Source organism: Oncorhynchus nerka, linkage group LG3 (assembly GCF_034236695.1).
Source record: "Oncorhynchus nerka isolate Pitt River linkage group LG3, Oner_Uvic_2.0, whole genome shotgun sequence".
Lineage (NCBI taxonomy): Eukaryota > Metazoa > Chordata > Actinopteri > Salmoniformes > Salmonidae > Oncorhynchus > Oncorhynchus nerka.
Window position 1 is genome coordinate 55,625,788 of NC_088398.1, and position 12,761 is coordinate 55,638,548.

Genomic DNA, 12,761 nt, shown 5'->3' on the forward strand with positions numbered 1-12,761 from the left:
CCACACTTTACACTAAACAGCCTTCATGTGTCGTTCAACACAGCACCGTGGGGTTGTAAAGTATTTAAAATCAGCCACCTAATTAAGGAGTGTTGATTAAGTGAATCATCGCTAACTACAGTAAGTCTATGTCCCCAACGCTCCCTCTCTGTGTACCTAGGGGTCATTACAGCCTGTAGCTGCTACACTCCTACTGAGTGTTGTGGGCCTGGCTCTATAGTACAGCAGCTAAGTACTGGGCACCGCTAGGCTGGCTTCATCACTCATGAGCATTTCCTGTCTACAGACCCTCAATTAAAACACTGCTGTCTGTGCCAGCACAGAGGTATAGGGAGGGTTTTTTCTCCTAATGTAGTGGACTGAGGATTGGTGAAAAATGTAAATAGGGTGGGAGATTTTATAAAGTGTTGCATGTTGTGTCTAGTAGTAATTGGATGAAGAGTGGTTTGATGATTCATGTCAGGAAAACAAGTACGGTACCCTCCAAAACAGATGTTTAAAAAATATACAGAGGCCGGTCACAAAAGAACAGTGAATTGAATGTAAAGAAAATATGAAAAAGTGTATTGTCACATACAGGGTTTTACAGGGTAAGCCATAGTAGCATGGCGTCCCTGGAGCAAATTAGGGTTAAGTACCTTGCTCAAGGGCACAGAGAGATTTTTCACCATCTCGGCTCTGGTATTCGAACCAGCAACCTTTCGGTTACCGGCACAACGGGTCTCTTTCTCACACACTTCAAGCCTCTCTAAACAGAGATATCCATATAGCTTGAATGCTTTTTGCCAACCATTACAACATGCGCAGCAGCTAGCCTAGTGGTTGTAATGGTTGGTGAAAGCATTCAAGCTATTTGGATATCTCTGTTAAGAGAGGCTTGACGTGTGAGAGAAAGAGACTGTCTAGAGGAAAAAAGCTAAACTGATTGTGTGTTAAAGTGGGTGTGTCCCTGATGCCTCAGCCATCTTAGCTGAGCCCCATCCCACTCTGAACCTGAAGCATGGGAGCCACTTCCACTCGCATATATAAGCACCTCCTATTCTGAACTTGCATGGGAAGAGCGAAAGGTGGGTCGGGTTAGAACACTCACCCTCCAGCACAGGATTGGACTGCAGCAGCTGCTCCTTCACCTTGTTCACCTCCTGGCCCTTCCCACACACCGCCGCCACATATGACATCACCAGCTTACTGGCCTCTGGAACAGGAACAGACAGAAAGACAGTGTTAAAGGTCATTCTCATCTAGATCTAGACAGGGCTGAGGCAAGAGCCCTGACACACCCAAACCTCCAAGTCGCAAATTACGCCAACCCTAGCCAGCCCCTCCACACCCCAAAATCCCCCTTACATCACCCTCCAGCGGCCCCTACAGAGACAGGGTGTGTACCCTCTCTGGGGTCCCTCTCCACTGTTGACACACTCCATAACAACCAAGTCCATATTATATCAAGAACAACTCAAATAAGAAAAGGTAAACGACAAGCCAACATTACTTTAAGACAAAGGTCAGTCAATGCGAACAATGTCAAGAAATTTGAATGGTTTCTCAAATGCTGTCGCAGAACAATCAAGCTCTATGATGAAACTGGCTGAAATGAGGAACGCCACAGGAAGGAAGACCCAGAATTACCGCTGCCGCATAAATAATGGCGCCAGACAGGATGGCTTCCGTTTTATAGGCTACAAAGCAACTGTGCTATTTTGTTTGTTTTTTCACATTGTTTGTGACTTATTAGGTACATAAAGTTGCTGCTAACGTCTCTTTATGTCAGAAAAGAGCTTCAGAAAAGTGATTACTCACCTCGAACTAGACAAATATTTTTTATTTAAAGAGTCCGCCGCGAAGGATATACTTCTTTCTGGATAACAGGTCCAATCCCTGTCATTCGCAACCTACTCCCTCGGTATCTCCGTGGGAGAAGGTTGGGATGCCTTGTTAGGATTCGTAGGCGAGTCAGTAAATTCCATTACCATCGGTTCTATTGGCCAACGTGCAATCACAGGAAAACAAACTCGATGGTCTACGGTCGAGACTATCCTACCAACGGGACATTAAAAACGGCAAAATCCTGTGTTTCATTGAGTCCTGGCTGAACGACGACACGGATAACATAGAGCTGGCTGGTTTTCTCTGTGTAACGCCAGGACAGAGTAGCTACGTCTGGTAAGACGAGAGGCGGGTGTGTGTGTCTATTTGTCAGTAACAGCTGGTGCGCGATATCTAATGTTAAAGAAGTCTCAAGGTATTGCTCGTCTGAGGTACCTCATGATAAGCTATAGACCACACTACCAACCAAGAGAGTTCTCATCTATATTTTTCGTAGCCGTCTATTTAACCTAACAAACTGATGCTGGCACTAAGACCGCACTCAACGAGCTGTATAAGGCCATAAGCAAACAAGAAAATGCTCATCCAGAAACAGCACTCCTAGTGGCCAGGGACTTTTTAATGCAGGCAAACTTAAATCAGTTTTACTTCAATTCTACCAGTATGTCACAAGCGCAAACAGAGGAAAAAAATTCTAGACCACCTTTACTCCACACACAGAGATGGATACAAAGCTCTCCCTCGCCCCTGATTCCTGCTTACAAGCAAAATCTAAAGCAGGAAGTACCAGTGACTCGCTCTTAATGTAAGTGGTCCGATGACGCGGATTCTATGCTGCAGGACTGTTCTGCTAGTACAGACTGGAATATGTTCTGTGATTCATCCAATGGCATTGAGGAGTATACAACCTCAGTCACCTGGCTTTATCAATAAGTTCATTGAGGACGTCGTCCCCATAGAGACTGTACGTACATATCCCACCCAGAAGCCATGGATTACATGCTAAATCCGCACCGAGCTAAAGGCTAGAGTTGCCACTTTCAAGGAGTGGGACACTAATCACGACAATTATAAGACATCCCACTATGCCCTCAGACAAACCATCAAACAGGCAAAGCGTCAATACAGGACTAAGATTGAATCCTACTACACCGGCTCTGATGTTTGTCAGATGTGTCTGGGCTTAACTATTATGGACTACAAAGGGAAGCACAGTCGCGAGCTGCCCAGTGACGCGAGACTACCAGACAAGCTAAATAACTTTTAGGCAAGTAACACTGAAGCATGCATGAGAGCACCAGCTGTTCTGGATGACTATGTGATCACGCTCTACGCAGATGATGTGAACAAGACCTTTAAACAGGTCAACATTCACAAGGTCATTGGACCAGACGGATTACCAGGACATGTACTCGGAGCATGTGCTGACCAACACCAAGACATTTTCAACCTCTTCTTGACCGAGTCTGTAATACCCACGTTTCAAGCAGACCACCATAGTCCCTGTGCCCAAGAATGCGAAGCTAACCTGCCTAAATGAAGTGTTGTTAAAGGCTGGTCAAGGCTCACATCAATACCATCATCCCGGAAACCCTAGACCCACTCCAATCCACAGATGACAGAATCTCAATTGCATTTCACACTTCCCTTTCCCACCTGGACAAAAGGAACACCTATGTGAGAATGCTGTTCATTGACTACAGCTCAGTGTTCAACAACACAGTGCCCACAGAGCTCATCACTAAGCTAAGTACCCTGGGACTAAACACCTCCCTCTGCAACTGGATCCTGGACATCCTGACAGGCCTCCCCATGTGGTAAGGGTAGGCAACAACACATCTGCCACACTAATCCTCAACACTGGGTACCCTCAGGGGTGTGTGCTTAGTCTCCTCCTGTACTCCCTGTTCACCCATGACTGCATGGCCCAGCACGACTCCAACACCATCATTAAGTTTGCTGACGACAGAGGTAGGCCTGATCACTGACAAAGACCTGTCAGTGGTCAAAGACTTGTCAGTGTGGTTCTAGGACAACAACCTCGCCCTCAATGTGAGCAAGAATAGGCCTCAATTTACATTGACGGGGCTGAAGTGGAGCGGGTCGAGAGTTTCAAGTTCCTTGGTGTCCACATCACCAACAAACGATCATAGGCAAAAACACACCAAGACAGTCGTGAAGAGGGCGCGACAACACCAGGAGACTGAAACGGTTTGGCATGGGTCCCCAGATGCTCAAAAAGTTCTACAGCTGCACCGTGGAGACCATCCAGACTGGTTGCGTCACCACCTGGTATGGCAACTTCTCAGTAATAATCAAATTTATTTATAAATCAAATTGATTTATTTAGCCCTTCGTACATTACGGACATTGCAAGACAGCGCTACAGGGAGACAGGATGGACAGCTGATCATCCTCGCCGTGGCAGGCCATGTGTAACAACACCTGCACAGAATTGGTACATCTGAACATCACACCAGCGGGACAGGTACAGGATGGCAACAACTATCCGAGTTACACCAGGAACACAATCCTTCCATCAGTGCTCAGTCCGCAATAGGCTGAGAGAGGCTGGACAGAGCTTGTAGCCCTGTTGTAAAGGCAGGTCCTCACCAGACATCACCGGCAGCAACGTCGCCTATGGGCACAAACCCACCATCGCTGGACCAGACAGGACTGGCAAAAAGTGCATTTCACTGATGAGTCGCGGTTTTGTCTCACTAGGGGTGATGGTTGGATTTGCGTTTATCGTCAAAGGAATGAGCGTTACATTGCAGGCCATCTCAACGCTGTGCGTTACAGGGAAGACATCCTCCCTCATGTGTTACCTTTCCTGCAGGCTCATCCTGACATGACCCTCCAGCATGACAATGCCACCAGCCATACTGCTCGTTCTGTGCATGATTTCCTGCAAGACAGGAATGTCAGTGTCCTGCTATGGCCAGCGAAGAGCCCGGATCTCAATCCCATTGAGCACGTCTGAGACCTGTTGGGTGAGGGCTAGGGCCCACAGAAATGTCTGGGAACTTGCAAGTGCCTTGGTGGAAGAGTGGGGTAACATCTCACAGCAAGAACTGGCAAATCTGGTGCGGTCCAAAGGTTGGCTATTTTGAAGAATCTGAAATACATTTATTTCTTTAAAACATCCTCTTACTGTCAACAGCATTTATTTTCTGCAAACTTAACATGGGTAAACATTTGTATGAACATAAGATTCAACAACTGACAAACTGAACAAGTTCCACAGACATTATTCAATTTCTGTTCGTCACATAAGGGGTCAAAATCAAATGTAGCTGTCAGTATCTGGTGTGGCCACCAGCTGCATTAAGCACTGCAGTGCATCTTCCCCTCATGGACCGCACCAGATTTGCCAGTTCTTGCTGTGAGATGTTACCCCACTCTTCCACCAAGGCATTTGCAAGTTCCCAGACAGTTCTGGGGGCCCTAGCCCTCACCCAACAGGTCTCAGACGTGCTCAATGGGATGCACTTGACTAGACAAAAATGGTTTGTTTTGCATTTGAGGGAGAAAAGGAGTTAAATAAAAACACTAGTGAACTCTGATCTCTGCCAGCACTGCATCTTTGCTAAGGTGACCAATTAATGATGTTGAACAATGTGACACCACTTGACTAACAATGTTCTGTATCAAAGTAATTAGGATGTTAACATTGGCCTTGCAGTGACAGATAATCCAAGGCCTTTTAATCAAAGCACCAGTTAACCACAGAACAGTTTCAGGGCTGTGGGATATCTGCTGGTATAAACATAACATTTAAGTAGTTCTGTCTTTTCTTTAGTGGGATGAAGGCCACTTGTAGAGTGTTTAATGGGAACCAAATGGAGAGTCAACTGGATTGACAACATGTTCGTAATTCACCCAGTAGCCCACTTCACCTGGCAGGCACGTGTACTGTAGTTTGACTCCAGCCTCCAGGACTCCAGATGAGAAGTGCCATGCCAGCAAAATGATTTGAATAATAGAATGGTTAGAACCTCTGAGAATTCTATTATTCTATTAATTCAAACACAAATGGATGGCACAAATGGGGCTTCTAACAGCGAAAAGATAATTGGTATGCTACTTGGTTTTATCATGTCAGATTCTCAAAGCCACATCACCCAGAGCACTGTACTATTGAATGAAAGTCCCTCCAAGTCTTGTGTTAATACACCAGCAATTAGAAACAGTTCGGTTAGAGAAGAATGAAACTTAGAAAAGAGGAACAGTACACCACAATGCTATGTGAAGTTGGCTTCTGATAGCTTTGGTAAGCGCTGTAACACAAAACCAACGAAGAAAATTAATAGAAGCTTTCTATTTAACTGATGTCAGAGGAAGGGACAGGGTGTGATGGTGATATCATCATCACATATTAGGGAGCATGGAGATTTTTTACAGTTAATCTTAGCCTATAGAACACTTTCCAAGATTATAACATAGGTTAATACAAGTTGACAGCACAACATGGCAAAACAGAAGAGGTATATTTAAAGAGTTGCCACCGTTTATATTGTTTTGTCTAACTTATATTTTATCGTCAGAGTTTGTTTTCATTAGTCAGTCGCTTTGTCTTTACACTATTGTTTTGCCATGCCCGCAAGTACATTTGTGACTCGTTTCAGGAAACTAGGTATATGTCACACGTCACTACTTCACAGGAGAGGCATTTGAACATAAACATTTTTGGGGCAGAAATATCTTCTGGAACATGTGAACTTTCATGTGCATTAATAACAAACTTGTATTCCGTAAATACAAATAAAATTGTTAAATTACGAGCCTAGTTGGCATATCCATGAAACTTCCCACAAGCCATGATTGGCTGAGATTATTGATGGGCTGGACATGCCAGGTGATGAGTTTGCATTTGTCTTTAATTTAGCATGCTTCTGTTTAAAACATGAACTGCTCAGTATGTGTTGATAGTACTTTCTACCGCGCCGCTTTTGAAATGTATAATGTTAGCCATCGAGAACTACAAAAGTTGATACTTTTCCACAACATTGATACCCTGAATTTAGCAGGCGCTCTCGACAGATCAGTTGGAAAAATCTATTTGCTCCTTTCTACACACGCCACGGTCTGTGTTTAACTTTTTATGGCTGCAGGGGAAGTATTGAGTAGCTTGGATGAAAAGGTGCCCATTGTAAACGGCCAGCTCCTCAGTCTCAGTTGCTAATATATGCATATTATTATTAGTATTGATAGAAAACACTAAAGTTTCCAAAACTGTCAAAATATTGTCTGTGAGTTTAACAGAAGGCGAAACCCTGAGGAAAATCAAAACAGGAAGTGGCTTCTATTTGGAAAACGCCATGTTCCATTGCCTCCCTTTGCTGGATTTAAAGGGATATGAACCAGATTCCTTTTCCTATCGCTTCCTCAAGGTGTCAACAGTCTTCAGACATAGTGTCAGGCTTTTATTTTGAAAAATGAGCCAGAACGATAACATCGCGTCAAGTGGTCACTTAAGCTTTGCTCACGCAACAGAGTTTGGATAGGTATTGCTTTTCTCTCTCCTACTGTGAAAGACATTTGCGGTTGATATATTATCGATTATATATTTTTTTAAACAACCTGAGGAGTGATTATACAAAACGTTTGACATGTTTCTGTGGACATTATGGAAACTATTTGGAATTTGTCTGCGTTGTCGTGACCGCTCTTTCCTGTGGATTTCTGATTTCTCATGAGTGAAAACATCCGAAGATCAAAGGTAAACAATTAATTTGATTGATTTTCGTGACCAAGCTACCTGATGCTAAGTGTACTTAATGTTTTGTCGTGCGATCAATAAACTTACAAACGCTTGGATTGCTTTCGCTGTAAAGCATCATTTCAAAATCTGACACAACAGGTGGATTAACAAAAGGCTAAACTGTGTTTTCCTATATTGCACTTGTGATTTCATGAATATAAATATTTTTAGTCATATTCAGCAGTTGTTGGTGATACTTAGCCCGTTAGTGGGATTGCAGCCATAACAAGTTAACCGGCCAAACAACGCTGGCCAAACAAGATGTAGCTACAAACAAAACAATCGTTCCAGTCTGCCATGAAGCATTCATCCATGTATAAAAGTCTAGCTCCATTTTCAGATATTATAAGTTAAAGAATCTTGTCAGAAAGTTATTTTCATTGCAAGATAAAGTGTACTGTTAGCTAGCAAACATTAGATTGCTGGCTCATTAGCTAGCATTACGTGTATGATCTGCGTAGTAATATTATTTGATTCAGAAATCAATTTGCTTTCTTAGTTATAGCCTAATTTTAGTGGAGTAAAAAAATAAAATATAACTATTGTAAAATAGACAGTCCATGGAAATATAGGCCTAAGCGGTGTAGTTCACTAGTTTGCTCCAATTGGGGGAGGGGTGGTAGGGTAATAAAGGAAATATATATATATATTTAAAAGAAATTACACATACGTATATTTATTTACAGTTGAAGTCTGAAGTTAACATACACCTGAGCCAAATACATTTAAACTCAGTTTCACAATTCCTAACATTTAATCCTAGTAAAAAATACCCTGTCTTAGGTCAGTTAGGATCACCACTTTATTTTAAGAATGTGAAAGGTCAGAAAATTAGTAGAGAGAATGATCTTTCAGCTTTTATTTCTTTCATCACATTCCCAGTGGGTCAGAAGTTGACATACACTCAATTAGTATTTGGTAGCTTGCCTTCCACAAGCTTCCCACAATAAGTTGGGTGAATTTTGGCCCATTCCTCCTGACAGAGCTGGTGTAACTGAGTCAGGTTTGTAGGCATTCTTACTTACACACGCTTTTTCAGTTCTGCCCACATATTTTCTATAGGATTGAGGTCAGGGCTTTGTGATGGCCACTCCAATATGCTGACTTTGTTGTCCTTAAGCCATTTTGCAACAACTTTGGAAGTATGCTTTGGGTCATTGTCCATTTAAGAACCATTTGCGACCAAGCTTTAACTTCCTGACTCATGTCTTGAGATGTTGCTTCAATATATCCACATAATTTTCCTTTCCTCATGATACCATCTAGTTTGTGAAGTGCAACAGTCCCTCCTGCAGTAAAGCACTCCTACAACATGATGCTGCCACCCCCGTGCTTCACGGTTGGGATGGTGTTCTTTTCCCCTCCAAACATAACAATGGTCATTATGGCCAAACAATTCTATTTTTGTTTCATCAGACTAGAGGACATTTCTCCAAAAAAGTAAGTCTTTGTCCTCATGTGCAGTTGCAAACCGTAGTCTGGCTTTTTTTATGGAGGTTTTGAGCAGTGGCTTCTTCCTTGCTGAGCGGCCTTTTGGGTTGTCGATGTAAGACCCATTTTACTGTGGATATAGATACTTCTGTACCTGTTTCCTCCAGCATCTTCACAAGGTCCTTTACTGTTGTTCTGGGATTGGTTTGCACTTTTCGCACCAAAGTATGTTCATCTCTAGGAGACAGAACACGTCTCCTTTCTGAGCGGGATGATGGCTGCGTGGTCCCATGGTGTTTATACTTGCGTACTATTGTTTGTACAGATGAATGTGGAACATTCAGGCGTTTGGAAATTGCTCCCAAGGATGAACCAGACTTGTGGAGGTCTACCATTTTTTTCTGAGGTCTTGGCTGATTTCTTTTGATTTTCCCATGATGTCAAGCAAAGAGACACTGAGTTTGAAGGTAGGCCTTGAAATACATCCACAGGTACACCTCCAATTGACTCAAAGGATGTCAATTAGCCTATTAGAAGCTTCTAAATCCATGAAATCGTTTTTTGGAATTTTCCAAGCTGTTTTAAGGCACAGTCAATTTAGTGTATTTAAACGTCTGACCCACTGGAATTGTGATACAGTAAATTAAAAGTGAAATAATCTGTCTGTAAGCAATTGTTGGGAAAATGACTTGTGTCATGCACAAAGTAGATGTCCTAACCGACTTGCCAAATCTAGAGTTTGTTAACAAGAAATTTGGAGTGGTTGAAAAACGAGTTATAATGACTCCAACCTAAGTGTATGTAAACTTCCGATTTCAACTGTATATGTGTATGTATTTATATGTGTGTGTGTGTATGTGTGCGTATATATATATATATATATATTTATAAAAAAATATGGGGGGTTTGAAGTGATGAAGACAATCCATCTGCAGCATTCACGTGCCATTTTCTCAAAAGTGGGGTTACAAGTTTATCAACTTTCAAAAGAGTTATTTTCCCATTGTTCTTCAACTGCAGTGTATGATACCATTTTCTAACTCAGAGTGTCTACTTTTATCAAATGTTAAAAAAAACACAATTTCAAATTTTGCTGCATAAGACCGAATCGAGACAGTCGGTCACATTTAACTTGCATCTGCCGTTTCGGGTACAAACCTGACTTAGGCTTTCCCAAAACAAATCCCAGTTTCAGGTCTGGTAGGCTGTAGGTTTAGCTAACTCTGACAAAATCCTACTGCTCTTTAAAATTTGATTTGATATCCTCTTGTCCTTGTGGCTACTGCTGCCTGCCTGCATGCCCCCATCATTGAGTTTCCCTCAGCTACAAGTCTTAGTTCTACAGAATGTAATAGAATAGGCATTCCCAAACTGGGGGACACAACATTTTCAAACTGTCCATTTAGTAAGGCCCACATCCATAGAGACACATACCAGATCTACTGATAGTACTGCTACTACCAGCAGTACTACACCTACACCTGTCGACAACACAAGTTGTTCTGCTTCCACGAGCACACTCAATGCTAGCATCAGTAATTCTACATTTGTTGTTAGCCCAGCTAGCATGGACACTGACAGTTGTGAATCTGAAGCAGCCGAAGAGCTACTGCCCCCTTACCCGGGAAAACACAGAACGTCGGACCATCGAAGTGGCGAAAATATTATAACTACATTGATTTGGGGTTCACCTATATTGAGAGCAGTGCCTTTCCTCAGCCACAGTGTTATATGCAAAAGTACTATCTCACAACTCGATGAAACCTTCACTCTTGTGCAGACATTTAAAAACAAAACATGGCAATTTAAAAAATTTGAGCAAGAATTAAAAAGACTTTCGAGTAGTAAGACATGGATAAAAGCAACACATTCCATTAATAAGAAGGGGCTTGAAGAATCTTATATGGTGAGCTACTGAGTGGCTAGGACAGGCAAGCCCCAAACTATTGTGGAGGACTTAATTCTTCCTGCTTCTGAAGATATGACTGGGACGATGTTGGGTGAAAAGGCCCCCAAAACTATACTGTCTCTCCATCAACAACAGTTTCACAATGCATCAGTGACATGGCAGGAGATGTTTTGACACAATTACTGACATCAAATGGACTTTGGTGGTCAAGATGTGTTGGTATCTGTACTGACGGCACCAAATCCATGACAAGGAGACATAGTAGAGTGGTAACGCGCGTACAAGCAGTTGCTCCCACATGGGTACACTGCAGCATCCACCGAGAGGCTCTTGCTGCCAAGGGAATGTCTGACAGCTTGAAATAAGTTTTGGACACTATAGTGAAAATGGTTAACTTTGTTAAAGCAAGGCCCCAGAACTCGTGTATTTTTTAAATTATGCAATGATATGGGCAGAGACCATGTAACACTTTTGCAACATACAGAAGTGCGCTGGTTATCAAGGGGCAAATTATTCAATTGCGAGACGAGCTTAAAGTTTTTCACTGACCATGATTTTTACTCGTCTGACCGCCTGCATGATGACGAATTTCTCACACGATTGGCCTTTCTGGGTGATATTTTTTTCTCGCCCGAATGATCTGGGTCTAGGATTACAGGGACTCTCCACAACTATATTCAATGTGCGGGACAAAATTGAGGCTATGATTAAGAAGTTGTAGCTCTTCTCTTCTGCATTAATAAGGACAACACACAGGTCTTTCCATTTGTATGATATCTTGTGTGCAAATGAACTCAAGCTTACAGTCAATGTCAAATCTGATACAGCGAAGCACCGGAGAGAGTTGGGTGCGCAAATACGCAGGTACTTTCCCAAAACGGATGACAAACTGGATTTGTTATCCCTTTCATGCCCTGCCTCCAGTACACTTACCAATCAATATATGAACAAGAGAGCCTCATCAAAGCTGCAACAAGCATTTCTGTGAAAATGCAATTTAATCAGAAGCCACTGCCAGATTTCTGGATTGAGCTGTGCTCAGAGTATCCTGCCTTGGCAAATCGCGCTGTTAAGACACTGATGCCCTTTGCAACCACGTACCTTTGTGAGAGTTGATTCTTGGCCCTCACTAAATTCAGGCACAGACTGTGTGTGGAAAATGATTTAAGACAGACTCTCTCGAATACAACCCAACATTGCAGAGTTATGAGCATTATTTCAAGCACACCCTTCTCATTAACCTGTGGTGAGTTATTCACAATTTTCTATGAACAATTAAGGTTTTATATGTAAGATAGTTAAATAAAGAGCAAAATTATTGATTATTATTATTTTTGCCCTGGTCTTATAAGAGCTCTGTCACCTCCCAAAAACTAGAATTCTTATGTTTAAAAAAATATATTCTATAGTGTGTGTGTGTGGCAGGCTTACAATGATGGCACAAAACAACATTTGAGAGTGCGCTGACCATGGTGCTAGAGGGGGTACGCAGATGGAGGTTGACAGTTTGAGGGGGTACGAGACCATGAAACGTTTGGAAACCACTGTTCTAGAACACTGCAAACAGAACACAGCCCTTATCTAGAAGTCTCAAGACCACTTAAGTCCTGTGTTGTACATTCGAAAGAAGTGTTGATGTTATTTTGTAACAGTGTTACAATACAACAGTAGAATTGATGTACTGCAATGTTTTACTAATACGGTTGATTCCTCGCAAATGTGAGCTCATAAAATGATGGGCCTATTGTTTGTAGGCTACCTTGTGTGCACAAGAAGCTGCTGAGGGGAGAACAGCTGATAATGGACGGAATGAAACAAAATGGATTGACA

The 12,761-nt window shown here is 42.4% G+C and overlaps 1 protein-coding gene across 4 annotated transcripts in view; it reads right to left on the reverse strand.

Moving 5' to 3' along the window:
• Positions 1-12,761, reverse strand: part of LOC115111174 (unconventional myosin-Ib-like) — a 155,581-nt gene that overhangs the window by 71,375 nt on the left and 71,445 nt on the right. For all 4 annotated transcript variants that reach the window (XM_065013600.1, XM_065013604.1, XM_029637070.2 and 1 more), the window contains exon 5: positions 1,091-1,195. In XM_065013600.1, coding sequence (XP_064869672.1) covers positions 1,091-1,195 — 105 coding nt within the window. The remainder of the gene's footprint in view (positions 1-1,090; positions 1,196-12,761) is intronic.